The 13969-nt window shown below is 49.5% G+C and overlaps 4 protein-coding genes across 4 annotated transcripts; all 4 read left to right on the plus strand.

The window, feature by feature from the left end:
- The first annotated feature begins 968 nt into the window (after nucleotides 1-968).
- F4807DRAFT_378079 (uncharacterized protein) lies at nucleotides 969-1636 on the plus strand. Its single transcript, XM_047995752.1, has 2 exons — nucleotides 969-1399; nucleotides 1464-1636. The coding sequence occupies exons 1-2, from the start codon at nucleotides 1052-1054 to the stop codon at nucleotides 1551-1553; spliced, it is 438 nt and encodes a 145-aa protein (XP_047856345.1). The 5' UTR covers nucleotides 969-1051; the 3' UTR covers nucleotides 1554-1636.
- Nucleotides 1637-3999: 2363 nt separating this feature from the next.
- F4807DRAFT_378110 (uncharacterized protein) lies at nucleotides 4000-6288 on the plus strand. Its single transcript, XM_047995753.1, has 3 exons — nucleotides 4000-5095; nucleotides 5172-5341; nucleotides 5400-6288. The coding sequence occupies exons 1-3, from the start codon at nucleotides 4193-4195 to the stop codon at nucleotides 5704-5706; spliced, it is 1380 nt and encodes a 459-aa protein (XP_047856346.1). The 5' UTR covers nucleotides 4000-4192; the 3' UTR covers nucleotides 5707-6288.
- A 2414-nt stretch (nucleotides 6289-8702) lies between these two features.
- F4807DRAFT_450556 (uncharacterized protein) lies at nucleotides 8703-11572 on the plus strand (the record flags this gene model as incomplete). Its single annotated transcript, XM_048000143.1, has 2 exons — nucleotides 8703-8832; nucleotides 9219-11572. 2 exons carry the CDS (start codon nucleotides 8703-8705, stop codon nucleotides 11570-11572), a joined length of 2484 nt encoding a protein of 827 aa, XP_047856347.1.
- Nucleotides 11573-12475: 903 nt separating this feature from the next.
- F4807DRAFT_416543 (SCO1 protein) lies at nucleotides 12476-13965 on the plus strand. The gene is made up of 2 exons (XM_047997134.1): nucleotides 12476-13150; nucleotides 13266-13965. Exons 1-2 carry the CDS (start codon nucleotides 12656-12658, stop codon nucleotides 13692-13694), a joined length of 924 nt encoding a protein of 307 aa, XP_047856348.1. The 5' UTR covers nucleotides 12476-12655; the 3' UTR covers nucleotides 13695-13965.
- Nucleotides 13966-13969: the final 4 nt, after the last annotated feature.

Genomic DNA, 13969 nt, shown 5'->3' on the forward strand with positions numbered 1-13969 from the left:
CCCAGACACCGCCTGAAAAGTGACGGATCAGAAGGAGGAGGGAAACGCGTAAAGAGCGTTGTCGACTTGTCGACTAGACGGAAACGCGCTTGGCAATTCGACTCCACTTCCCAGCCTGCATGATAATGGTTCTACTTCACATACGGGCGTACCCCGATAATTAACCCGTGCTGGTGCCGAATTGAGTGGCTATAGTGAAAATATACCGCCTCATGTTCTTCAGGGCTTAGTGGCGGGTATGGGCCCTCGAACTTCCATATTGTGGTTGTGTTGGTACTAGCCTGGTGCAGTTGTTTTTTTCACTAGCGAGCTGCCCAACATACGAAAACACCGTCCGTGGTTGGTTAACCGCCGAGACATCACGGCGACATCGACGTCATGAACTCCGACGAAGCATTAAAGTGCCTATCTTTGAGAAATAGGGTTCACCGTACCTACTATGTGGTAGGTTTAGAATACGGTGGCATGTATTCCTCTTTTGTTTTTCTTCTCGCCTCCTCTTCTCCTACTTGAGGCTCCGGATGATCGACACTTTGGGTGGTATTCAATCTTGCAGATCATGCCAATAGTGCGAATCTGTCGCCTGCAGACGCCTACATATGTATTTGTTAGCCTCTCTGCAAGACTGCGCAATCACTTTACTGATCTTGCTTATAATTCTGTCTCGGGTTGGCGAGAGAAGAAGAAAATTGAAAGCCTTGGACTGCATTGAGCATCGTGCAGCGGGTAGACGGTTCGTTTCCTGGAAACTGAACGCGTCTGGACCGAGAAAAATGAGATGTCGCTCTTTTTTCCTCTTCTTCTTCTCATCTCTCACTTTCATATTAACTCTCTCATACAGATGTCAAGTCATCGAGGAAGGGTTACTTGAGAAAGATATGTGATATTCCAGACTAAGCAGTCCAGGAGGTGTATTAGAGAGAGTTTAGCAATGGCTACCTAGTTAACTTCCCTCGAATTAGGTAACGAAAAGAAATATCCTACCCCTATCCAGGCAGGGAGAGAGTTTGCGATAAGGGTGGGGAAGGAAGGAGAGGGGCAGAGGGGTTACATGACGGCAGGCCTCCGGTGCCTTCTGTTTTCACCCGCGCCGTTCGGCCTTTTAGAACCTCCAGCCGTAAAAGGCGTAAAAGACCCCTGCGGCAAGAATCATCCACGGTGGCTGAAACTTTTTAGGAGCCGGAGCGTCCTTCCGACTGCTTCTGCATATACTTCTACAGCACAGCATCTTAACAATGGCATTCTCAAAAGGTCGATTTCGTATGTACCTACGTATCCTGCGTGCCTTCTAAATAGTAAGTTGCTTGGGAGAGACTTGGCAAGTAGGATTGTCGAGGTTGGATGCTGTACCTGCATGTCAAATTTAGACCGACTCTACAAGAAAAGATTTTATGAAAAAGTAAGACTGTCCAGTGTCGTTTCCTATCCGCTTCAGATCCATATCTTATGTTATCTGACACTAGGTATGCCATCTAGCCAATAAGGAGATCTGTCGTTCTTTTCAATCTCTAGCTTTTGATGGTTATGAGACGAAGCGTCAACATGGCCCGTGAGAGAAGACGGCCGAGGTTCAAGACTACGGTGGACCCTAGGCACTGGAGGTGACCCGACTATTATTCCACATACCTAATGGATCGACACTGCGTCCTGCAGGTCCGAAAACACCAACGGAATCGGACCTGATTGAGCGTCTGCATTTTGTCTGCACTTTGCGAGGGTATGCGTAAGCTGAGAGCTGCAGCTAATGCGACCTCTCAACACAATATGCATTCGATAGATCCAAAGTCTCGGGCTGGCGCTGATATTACCCGAACACGATACATCAACATTTACCTATCCGAACAATCCTTATTAAATAAGAATTGGAAATTTCGCACGCAAATAAATTGAATAACCAATTCGACTGTTCGAGAGCTGGTTACTAATCGGGCTATCTGCAAATAGTCAATAATTGAATAAATAGTCATTTTCGAGGACCCAAACTGATGCTACCTGTTTATTAGTCTAAGACAAGCGTCGGAAAATTCATATGCGAACTGCTCTACCCCAGTGTTTGTCCCAGCGGCCCAGTAGTCTGTTTTCTTTCCGTTTTCTTTCCGAACTTGATGCGAACTATCCCAACTTTTACTGACTTTAAAACAAGACAAAATGTGGAAAAGCATGAAAGAACGACGCAGGCATTTGATGCTATTATTTCCATAACTTGATCATGTCAAAAAATCAAGAACCGGATATAAAAACTAAACAACATTTCCATAGCATTGACCATGAAGTAATAAAAGCAACATATGACCGAGATACTGATAGGCTATTGGGGAAATTATATACGCGTCAACTACATATACTCCGTATTTGCAATAGCCTGGCACCTGGAATACGCTATGCCGCATACATTATTAGTTGATTCTATCATGGATGTAGCGTACTACTATGTATGGTGATACAACACCTTCACCTACCTTTTGCAGGCAGAGTATTCCCCCGTTATTCCTTCAGAAAGACCCTTTTCCCCTCAATGGCATCTCAAAATCGATAAAGCCACGTGCCTACATATGCGAACACCCTTTAATATTGCTTCACGACTTGCATGTCCGATTCGGTAGCCTACTAATAGAAAATCCCCGACTGCACAGCCACATACATAGCACATCTCCGTTTAGTTCTTAAAATAAGGGGTAACTGGAAATTGTGATAGGATTTTATTTTGGACCCTACGTAGTAGTATGCGGATTTAGCAATGGAAACGTTCGAAGTCCCTTGAAATTCATATGAACCTCCACCTCCCCCCCTCGGCCCCTATGTTGCTGCGTACTATGTAGTGTATATCGCCTACCCAAGAATGTTTCTATCACCGCCTTCTGTGCCCCTGGGAATCATTCAACAACTTTCATCGAATTGTCAGCGCTCACCACGGCCTACTTTCTAATAACAAGATGTCGTTCGATACGAGGCTAGTATTGTCTTCCATCAGGCCATCCATGTAGAAAAAGATATTTTCAGCACGCTGCCTTCGGCTCTTGGCACCCCATGGCTCTAAAATATGGGCACGGCATATTAACTCAGTTTTTCATCTGTTCACAAGATGAATAAGAGAAAATGGACCCTTGACATATCCCGGTCCCTGGTTGGTCGCCTGGTTCCCAGATCCGTAAATTCGGAGACCTCGGTCGTAAATCCAACGGTAATTTAACAAAAGGTACCTATGTATCGACAACTGCCTATCACACCCCTGAGTTATTTTCAGCTTCTCTCCAGGCTTCGTGATATCGCAACGACGGGCAACGGCCGTACACTATCAACACCTATGTACGTAGTGGTCTTAGATGCCTTACATACCTGAGTTCGTATAGCATGTAATAGATCTTGATTGCTCGCGGAATATCTGCATAACGTCATAGTAAATGTCGAATGAACTACCTCATAATAACTTAATAAGCGAGCCCACTTCGGTAGCTTGTTCCTTCGTATCGCGATTTATGGAAGCCAAGTTTCAACGTGTCTAGCGGAGCCGCTAACTAAACCGTCCCTGTCAATCTTTCGAACTATTCACTCTCTAATTGGCTATGAATAGGGCTGACACAATAGTCAGCTACCCGATTCGTCCTGGTAAGCTTATGGGTAACATGCTTGATCCGAGTTAGGATCAGCTTTCCCCTGGTCTTCAAAGATGAAGGGACCGCTAGTCGACCCCATCAGCGGCGCCACAGCAATGTTAATCTCGTATGCTGCATACAACGCAGCAATAAACAGTAATAACGGCCAGCTTCGAGCATTTTGCACACCGCGTGGTTGTCGAGATGCCGCATTACCAGAAGGAACCAATAGTCGCACGCCAACCCGACGTCTAAACACACCACCTCTGCCCCTAATTAGGGTAAGGCCCAAGGGTCTATATAGAATATGTGCACGGATAACAAGCCCGCCTACGCTAGAACTGGGGTCGGCTGTGAGTTATACTACGTAGTAGTAGTCGGGGGAATCATCTCCACAATGGGCTTTAAGAAGATAAAGGAGGACCCGCAACGGTAAGAGTGGCAGAGTGACTATAAGACCGGGAGAGGCGCCCGCCGCGGCATCTTCAGTTAGACTCTTTCTTTTCTCAGCGATCTCGATCGTCTGCCACTCGTTTATATTCGTTTTACTGTGTATATACATACGTTCCCTATATATATACAGTAACAGAAATATCACCATGAAGGTTGCCGTCGCTTTGTTTGTTTCGGCGGCGTCCGCCGCGTCGATTCCCGTAAAGCGGCTCCCATTGCTCGAGGGTCTGCCGCTCGAGCAGTTCGGAGGAGTCCATTCGATTTCTATTGAGGATGCTATTAACAAGTTGGATTTGGTTGGGACGAATTTCACCGCGCTGCCTATTTCCAGCATTTTCGAAGCCGTCGGCGATGTAGTCGACGACGTTCTCGGCGAGACCCTTGGAAAGATCAACCTAGGCGGTGACAAGAAGCCCGAGGAGCAGGAGTCCCAGGGGCTTCAGGAGGAGAAGGTCAGCACCAGCAGCGCCGATGCTCAGGATTCCCCGGACACTGAGCAGACCGAGAGTACTCAGAGCAGTACCCCAAGCGCCCAGAGCACTTCTAGTGCTGCTCCCAGCATTACTCCCTCGCCTACCCCTACCGCCGCGAGCAACCAGACCACTCAGGTCACCAACAGCCCCGCCGCTACTGGTACTGGCCAATGCTCCAACCCGAACGTCCGCTACGAGTGGGACAACTACTCTTCTTCCGACAAGGAGGCTTTCGTTAACGCTTTCAAGTGCTTGATGGACAAGCCTCCCTCCGGAAAGTTTGCCCCGTCCAAGAGCCGATTCGAGGACATTGTTCGCCTCCACCAGGCGTACTCGCCCAACATCCACAGCAAGAGCACCACGCAGCAGACGCACAAGTTCCTCCTATGGCACCGCTACTACGTCTGGGCTCTCGAGCAAATTATGCGCGACGAGTGTGGCTTCGACCGTGCTTTCCCCTGGTGGGATGAGAAGAAGTGGGCTGGCAAGTTCGCTCAGGCTACCATCTTCACCCCCGAGTACTTCGGTTCCCTCCCTGCCCCTGTTAACGGTGCTGCTAGCTGCATTAACGACGGTGTAAGTTTCTGATATGTCCCGAAGAACAGTGGCTTTTCGATCGAGTTGGAGATGTGGAGACTAACAAAAATCGCAGAAATTCGCCGGTCTGCAGTTGAGCCTCGGACCCGGAATGGTCACCGACAACACTCACTGCCTCCAGCGTGCCGTCAACGAGCAGGTTACCACTCAGACTGGCCAGAACGCCTGGGACACTTGCCGATCTCGTACCTCTTACCCCGACTTCCACAGCTGCGTTGAGTTTACGTAAGTTGACATATATTGTCCCTTAATTAGTAATATGATTCTAACTCGATAACTATAGCTACCACGCTCAGGGCCACAACGGTGTTGGTGGTGTCATGGCTGATGCCATCGCCTCCCCCGGTGACCCATCTTTCTTCATGCACCACCTGTTCGTCGACTACGCTTTCCGCAAGTGGCAGCTCGACGATGTCGCTACCCGCACCACCTCCATCAGCGGCTGTGCCGACAACGAGAACTGCACCCCTCTTACGCTCGACACCATGGTTTACGTTGGCGAGATCTGCGGTGAGAAGTGCCCCGACCTCAAGGTCCGGGATGTCCTTAACACCGTCAACGGTCACTTCTGCTACCGCTACGACTACTAGAGATGGTCTCGTGCCGAAGGCGGGATATCGACCCAGGAAACTTACATATAGACCACCAATACTCTCATTGTAATTAGGATAGAACTGCAAGTTCTAATCATAGCGTTCATTAGCAGATACCCTTGACCAGAAATTGTTTTTTGTTAGTTCACTTTTGCGTCTGTGATTCGCGAATGTTGTAGATTGCTGTATGTTGCCGTGCTCGGGGATAGTGATAGATGAGTTAATACCGGTGAGTGAAGGTGAGGCCCTTGGCGATTGATTAATCTAATGTGTTCCGATTGCAGGGGTGAGGGACATGGGATCGGGCATAGCGGTTGATGGCGTAAGGCTCTAACACTTATTGAGATGTGAATAGTAGCCGACGGTATTATCAGTTTAACATAGTACACCTAGTTTCGACGGCGAACTTATTTTTGGGGTCTTACACAACATCCTGTAGGCGTATTCCCTCGTAGGAAGGCACGTAGGATTACGTCGACCGAGTAGGGGGCGGTAACACCAGATTCAGGGTCTGTTCCTTGCACTTGCAAATCGCAATAGGATCCATTTTTGAGGATAATGGGCCAAACTCCATCATTTCACCTTTCCCTTACAGCCACGCAAATTGACTGACGATCATGTCAACTCTTTGTACGTAACCGCGTAATCGGCTGGCATATACCTAGTAACGTGGAGAATGTTATCTCTATTACTTATGTAGGTATCCATCCTTAAGATCGTACTTCCGTGTGCCGGTTGTAGGTATACTATTGACTATCTAGAAACACATTAATTGACCTCCTCAATACGTTCAACAGGATACCTAACTGAAGCTCCGGAAGACCCAAATAATACGAAGGCCCGGACATGATGACACATTTTACGTGTATACTTCGCAGTATGGTGTTAACCTACAAACAGGTGGACGAGTCACCAAATACGTTCCGGAGAGTTAGATGAAAGTTGGGAAGCAGTTGAAAAAGTCAGATGACGACACAAGTTCTCGGGAAAACAAGCAGAAATGCTACCCCGCTACGTTTGCCACAAGTCGACAGAGCTGTGAATAGCTTGCTGGTTTGGAATTCTAACCCGAGCTTCTGATTGGCCAATTGCTTGAAGCTACAAGTTTCAGTGGAGGGACGGGTCGTCCCATGTCAAACAAGTTTAACGGTCTGTTTGTCCTCATTGACGCCTTAAGGCTAGCTGGGCTTCTGCTGCGAATTCACAGCGATATATACTAGATAGGTAGGTATTCATTCCAAGTTTTATAGATATATAACTGCCTAGGCCAGTGTCTACCCCGAGACATCATAAGTTTCCCATTCCCACAACTTTTAGGTGCCTTATTATTGTAACTCTGCGCCATGCAAGTTGTGCATATTTGGCGTGCTATATTCCATGGCACGGGGACGGGTTCGTCCAGAAACCAGATCGAGTTCGTATAGGTACCTACTTGTTAGTGTCTCCTTTGCCAGATTTATATCTGCACTAACAACTCTTCGAAATTAAATCTACTATATTATATATCTAGCACTATAACAATAGACTGGTCACATCGGAGTTACATTTAGGCAGTAAGCCGTCTGCTTTTCCAAGACTCCTATCTCATGTTGATGTTTAAGGAATGTCGGATCTTCAGGAACGAACCGAGACACATGGGAAAACCTAGGATAAACCTCCCAAGAGATCCTTGCGAGGAGAAGTTCCCAGGGTTGTGTGCTTCCAGCTTTTTGGGACGGCTATGAGCCTGTCAGGTTTCGGATGGTGGAGACTTTCGCAGTGCCTGCATGACGCTAATCAAGAATGTCTCGTCATCGAACTGCCAACGCACACTTTGGGATTTTTCTCTTCACTTTTTCCCTAATAGCTGTGATATTGTCCTCCAGCCCCCACCATTTCTTTTCGTCTTCCTATCACCGACACCTACCGGCACCGCCGACACTGGCAGACTGGTAGACTGGCTAGGTGGGCATTCTCGCACCTGCGATCTTGGTGGGAACGTACAGTACACCGTGTGACAAAAGTTGTCCAGATCTGGTTCGCTGCCGCATCTGCCAGGCTTTCCCCAGCTTACTTAGTTCCCATCACAGCGGGAGAGTCTTCGAGGCTTGGGCTGAAGACATATCCATCCATACCCAGTCCAACGTTACCCATTGGAGAGTCTATCCACCTTAGATAGGACCTTAGGTTGTGATTGAGTTCTGACTTGTCATTTTTTTCGAGTATTACTGTTGACTTTGCCAGAATGTTCACTCGATATGACAATGATGAAAAGCAAGGAAATGCAAGTAATCCGACGCCACCTTTTCAACCTTTGAGCTGGCTCAACTCATAGTATATCAGTTACTTTAGAACTGAAGAGCGATCGGCAAGGTAGTAAGAAAGATCTCTTATTTCCTTCTAACCATAGGAAGAAGCAACTAGAATAATCTCCGTCTCACTCTCTTGAAATGGAACGATGGAGTGATAGTGATACAAGAGTCAAGTCGGGTTACAAATTGTGGACCGTGCGAAAAAAGTGCCCATCCTTCATTCCAACCTTACCTGCCAAGGTACTTTCTGTGTAGCAGCGCAATAGTTAGAAGCGTAGCTTCCATCCATGTCTCTTTTTTCTGTTGTGCTAGACCGTTGTTTCCTTCCAACTAAGCTCTTTTTAAAAAAAAGAGAACCCAGAACGTGGAAAGAGCCATTGGAATGTGAATATGGTAGCGACAACTTATTTCTCTTTAGAAAATCTAAATTTCACAAATCCACTTCCATCTCCATTTGACCATTTGTCTATACCCAGCGACAAGGCGGCGCTGGCGCTGCTGTCGCCGCTGGCTTTCTCTTACTTGTCGCGTGGTAATGTGAGTTGTGCATCGGGCACCAGGGTTAAAGAACAGACGAGACAACAACAAGAGAAATATAAACGATAGAGACCGAAAGCTTTCGCCGATGAATATTCTTACTTTCGAACTCGAACACGACTTCGATTATCGTCAGTTGCTCTCACCAGACCTGGTCTCCTAGCCATGGTCTTTGCGATCATTTCATCAACCAGCCATCCGGATTTTCCTACATTAGCCCAGCCTCCCGCTTTACAACACCAAGACCTTCCCATCATCCTCGCAACAACCACAAACAGCTTCCCTTTCCTGGGCAGTCAAGTGTACCAATTCTTACATATGCTCTCCTAAAGATACCACTCATACCCACTCTGTAATCTTGTATACTTCCCGGTTCCCTCGCCTTTCTGAAGGGGCCCGAGAGTTTTCCGCTTCCCTCTCTAGAAGTGCAAATCCTTGACACCCTACCCATCCATAATCACGTACATACTCCATCTTACATATACCCAACCAAGTAGCAGCTGGAGATTTTTGTCATACCTACACCACTCAAATCTAGGCCAAGCTCCTAGCTTAGACGTGTTATTTTTTGGCAAGTTTTGCTGTTCTACTAGTACATACACGAATTCTTTTCTTTCCTTGTCCCCTGAGATCTCTCACCACTTCAGTGGTGATCTCTCAAATTGTCTACTTCGGCTTCAGTTCGTCCTGCTGGAGAAACCACAGCGAAGTTGACAGGACAAAGGCCTTTAACACCTTCTCACGACCGTTACGAATTTCCTTCTTCAGTATACCAGCGCCAGCAGCGCGCAATTCACCAGCAACCCTCCCAACCTACTACGCCAGATAGAAGATCGACAGCCACCCCTTCATCTATACATCGGCTTCGTAGGACCCCGCGCTTCTCAGCTTCTCCCATATCTCAGCCAGAGGCGCAACAGACGCGTCAACCAATTGGCAAAGTCACCGTTACTCTCAGTCCTAAAGGACAATACGTTCTCGCTAGCACTGAGCGGCAGCCTCGAAGAGAACGTCCGAAACCTCCTAGACGGCAACTTTCGCAAGGAAACTTGAGCGACGACTCTCAAGCGACTTCGATTAGCCCTCCCTCACCACATCGCGAGACCGCTCAATCTACTACCGACGCGAGTAGGCCCCAACCGCACCCGGCTCTTCGTATCTCGAAGCAAACTCATAGCGCTATATTGTATGCTCTTGAGCAAACACTGCGCGGCCCCAAACCGATTAGCGACGACCCTGTCGAGCTATACGCACCAATGTCCGATCTCATGGGAGGACGAGGCCCTGCCACCTCGAATGGCAATGGCGCCTCATCCGTGCGACCTACCACGGCACGAGCGGCAGTTGGCTCTCCTTCGGGTATTAGAGGTCCCCGTGTAATCATGCAAGAGAGAGCTGCGCGAGAGGCTGCACGCGAGCGACAGCGCGAGGAGCAAGAACGTGAAAGACAGCGAATGGAGAGAGAACACGCAGATGCCGAGGCGCGTTTGCAAGAACAGGCGTTACGACGAGAAGCAGAGCGAAAGGATGCTGAACATCAAGCTACTGCTGCTGGCGCTGGTCCTTATGGAAGTGGCGCTATTCCAACTGGTGCCGATCCTACCACAAGACGACCGGCGCAACCCGCCGCTGGTCGTGCGACCGCGGACAACGGTTCCCGCCCTACGGGACAAACTCGAATTCCCACCACGGCCCAGGCTCAGGCCCAGGCCCAGGCTTCGCAATCAGCACGACACGCACGAGGTGCCTCCACACAAGGAGCTGGTGGAGCCCCTTCTGGTCCCGGATTGGCTGGTCCTTCAGTAACCCAATCTCAGCAGTTACCTCCCCCGCTAAGCGAAGAATCTGCGGCCCTTGGACGAGGTAGAAACTCGTTCCCCCATGCATTTGAGCGCTGGGAAACCCTGTCGGCTCATTGGGAAGGTCTCACTAGCTTCTGGATTCGTAGACTGGAGCAAAACGCGCAAGAGATCAATCAGGACCCTGTCTCTGCGCAGCTGTCTCGGCAGGTAACGGACCTTTCATCTGCAGGTGCCAACCTATTCCATGCTGTAGTCGAGTTACAGCGCCTACGCGCTTCATCGGAACGCAAGTTCCAGCGCTGGTTCTTTGATACCCGCGCCGACATCGAACGTTCTCAGGAGGTTACCGGCATGCTTGAGGCAGCTCTCGAGGAAGAGCGACGAACCCGGGCGGACGCGATCCGTGAAGCTCTCGAGCGTAACCAAGACAGCTCTAAGATGCAGAAGCAAATCTCTGAGTTGCGCAAAGAATTGACCATTTCCAAGGAAGAGGCGCGACGTGCATGGGAAGAACTTGGCCGGCGAGAGCAAGAGGAGCGAGACCGCACCATGTCTTTGCAGCTTGGTCAGCCCACCATCGTTGGCGGTGTCCAAGTCGTCCCGATGACTCAAGGCATGGGCCGTGGCACCAGCCAGAGAGATCCTCGTTCATACGGCCAGCCCGACCCCCAGGAGTACTCACAATCACCTACCTCGCCGTCGGCGGCTCGGGCCCAGTACACTCAGGCTCCCGCAGTTAAGCCAGGCGCAGCTTCAGGTAGCGGTAACCCTACTTACCAGACTCCCACGTCTGTGCGCCACCAGCAAAGCTACGGTTCGGAGGGAACCTATAGCGAAGGTCAGTACATCAATGGCATGAGTGGTGCACCCAATGGCGTGCCCAACGGCGCACCTAGTGGCGCATCGAGAAGCCCCGTCCGAGACTTCCACGAGCACAATGTTCCAGAGCACGCCCCCGTTTCGAAGCGTTCTGACGTTGCAGCAGAAGAGTTTGAGACCCCGGCAACGCAGCCGAGCGTCTACCAGCCGACCGGCGCCTCCGGCACTCATCAGCCGCAGTACTCGTCGGCTCCGGATTATAGCGGTGCGGGCTATACGACGCCTTGGGACGATGCGGGTGCTCGAGACATGGGACCTCGTCACCACCACCCGACTCGATTGAGCGACGTGCTCGAGGAGGAAGAGGAACGCAGCCGAACGAGCGCCAGCCAGAGTCAGGTCAGCAGACCTTAGAATTGCGAACACCTCTTTTCATACAGGTTCGAACTACAACGTATTCTAACATTACCGAAATCGACATACAACATAAAATCGAACCTTTCATCATGTTTGCAAAAAGATCGAGGCGCGGCGTTCGGAAGTTTCTGGAGATTAGTATTGAGTCTGCTTTTGTTGCATACGACTGGCATACGAAGACAAGATTCCTGAATCAATTCGGCAATGATACCCTTATATCATCCTAGTTCGCCAGAAAATTCTTTTCTTTTAAAAGAAGGCATGGGCGCACCAAATGCATTGTCGAATGGAGAAAAAAAAATACACGATGGATGAAGCTATACGAGCTTCTTGTAAGACGTCACTAATAGGTGTGAAGGTAGTTTACGGAACGGTAATGGTTTGGTGGCAGGCATTCTGATGGCATTTTCGAGAAAACGGTATTGGGCATTTGTTCTCTTCCCCCTATTCCTTTCTTCACCCGGACCTTCACGAAAGGTATTCGATGGACATTTTCTTGTGGGGTTCCCCCTTTTCGACTGTGCATAACGATTCGAGATAGGAGGAGCTATGTTGTTTGCGACTCTGATAATGTCGCGGGGGTTTGGGAGGAGAAAAGTCGACGGCGGGAGATGGGACTCTCATCTCAGTGCCTTGAAGCTGTGTATGCAGTGGCACGTGTAGTTATAACCAATACATGCTGGAAAAGGGAATACAATTCCCGTCAGATTATATTGATGCCATGCGTGGCAATACTTGCTTGAAGTTGAAGGTTAATGTGTACTGAGTAAGGTCAACATAACTGCTGTTCCCTACCTATCCAGGAGGTTGTGCTAGATTGTGTTGCGCAGTGCAACACAATCCATAATGTGATGTGAAGGTTCGAATGCTAGTTCTTTATATTAATATTCTTATATACGAAATAGCCAAAGCTGTAAGCAATAGTATCGGAATTCCCCGCATCTGGCTCCACTCCCAAACCCGGCCATTGAAGCTCCATACAATTAATTTTTGGCCCGGGACCAACCCATTCGATGGCATGACGGAATACACACAATTCCTAAGCACCAGAGCTTTCGCACATCACAGCCTACAATTAAGATGTCGCGCTCTTTAGCGGCCCCGAAGCCGCTCCTTCGATCTCTGCTACAGAGCAGGCCTCGAGCTCAAGTGCAAGTGCAAGCTCAACCTCAGCAGTGCCGCTGCTTCCTCTCCATCCAAGCTACTACATCACCATCCCCGCGACGGCCGTCGACGAGCTCCTTCCAACGACGCATCGCGAATCCCGGCAACACCACCCCCACGCCTGCATCTAGGCTCGCGGAGCAGCGCCGGTACAAGACGTTCAAGACGGTGGAGGAGGCGCGCAGCAGGTACCGGACCGGCCCGTTCTCGTGGAAGGCGGGCCTGCTGTTCGTGATCACGGGCGCGGGCCTCGTGTGGTACTTCGAGAGCGAGAAGAAGCGCATGCAGCGCCTGCGCGTGGCCGAGGCGGCCAAGGGCATCGGCAAGCCGAAGGTCGGGGGCGAGTTCGAGCTGGTGGATCAGGAGGGGAGGCCTTTCGTGAGTGGGGATCTGAGGGGGCGGTATAGTTTGGTTGGTCTTCCTTACGCTCCTCTCCTTCTCTTTCGTTTCCTTCTTATTTTCGATGTATTTTTACGAATTGGAGGTTTTGGGATGAGACGTAGGCTAATAATCTCCTTGGGAACAGATCTACTTCGGCTTCACGCACTGCCCGGATATCTGCCCCGAAGAGCTCGATAAGATGGCGCGCATGTACGACCTGGTGGAGGAGAAGGCGCCAGGCAAGGTCAAGCCCGTCTTCATCACGTGTGACCCCGAGCGCGACGACCCTAAGACGCTGAAGTCGTACCTGGCGGAGTTCCACCCGAAATTCATAGGGCTGACGGGCACGTACGACCAGATCAAGGACGTGTGCAAGGCGTACCGGGTCTATTTTAGCACGCCGAGGAATGTGAAGCCCGGCCAGGACTATCTAGTGGACCACAGCATCTACTTCTACTTGATGGACCCTGAGGGCGACTTTGTGGAGGCGCTGGGGAGACAGCATAGCCCGGAGGAGGCGGCCAAGGTCATTCTAGATCATGTGAAGGATTGGAGAGGCGGTTGGAGCAAATAGGGGTGAGCTGATGATCGAATAAGAAAACGTGTATTATCCCCCACTCGACCTGTGATATTACTACTTGAATATTCTTGATTAATGTACATATCAAAATTGTGTGAGGACGCGATTTTTGTATATAGGAAACCCATGGGCAGTCTTAACATAAATGCCTCGAAATTGTTCAATCTGTCCATTGAATAAAGTGACATTTCCATAGTTGAGTTATGTTATAAAAGATAAAAGTTGAATAAGGCAGGTATATACATAATAATAGCAAACACCATTGGCGA

This window comes from Annulohypoxylon truncatum (genome assembly GCF_022578515.1).
Source record: "Annulohypoxylon truncatum strain CBS 140777 unplaced genomic scaffold F4807scaffold_8, whole genome shotgun sequence".
NCBI classification, from domain to species: domain Eukaryota; kingdom Fungi; phylum Ascomycota; class Sordariomycetes; order Xylariales; family Hypoxylaceae; genus Annulohypoxylon; species Annulohypoxylon truncatum.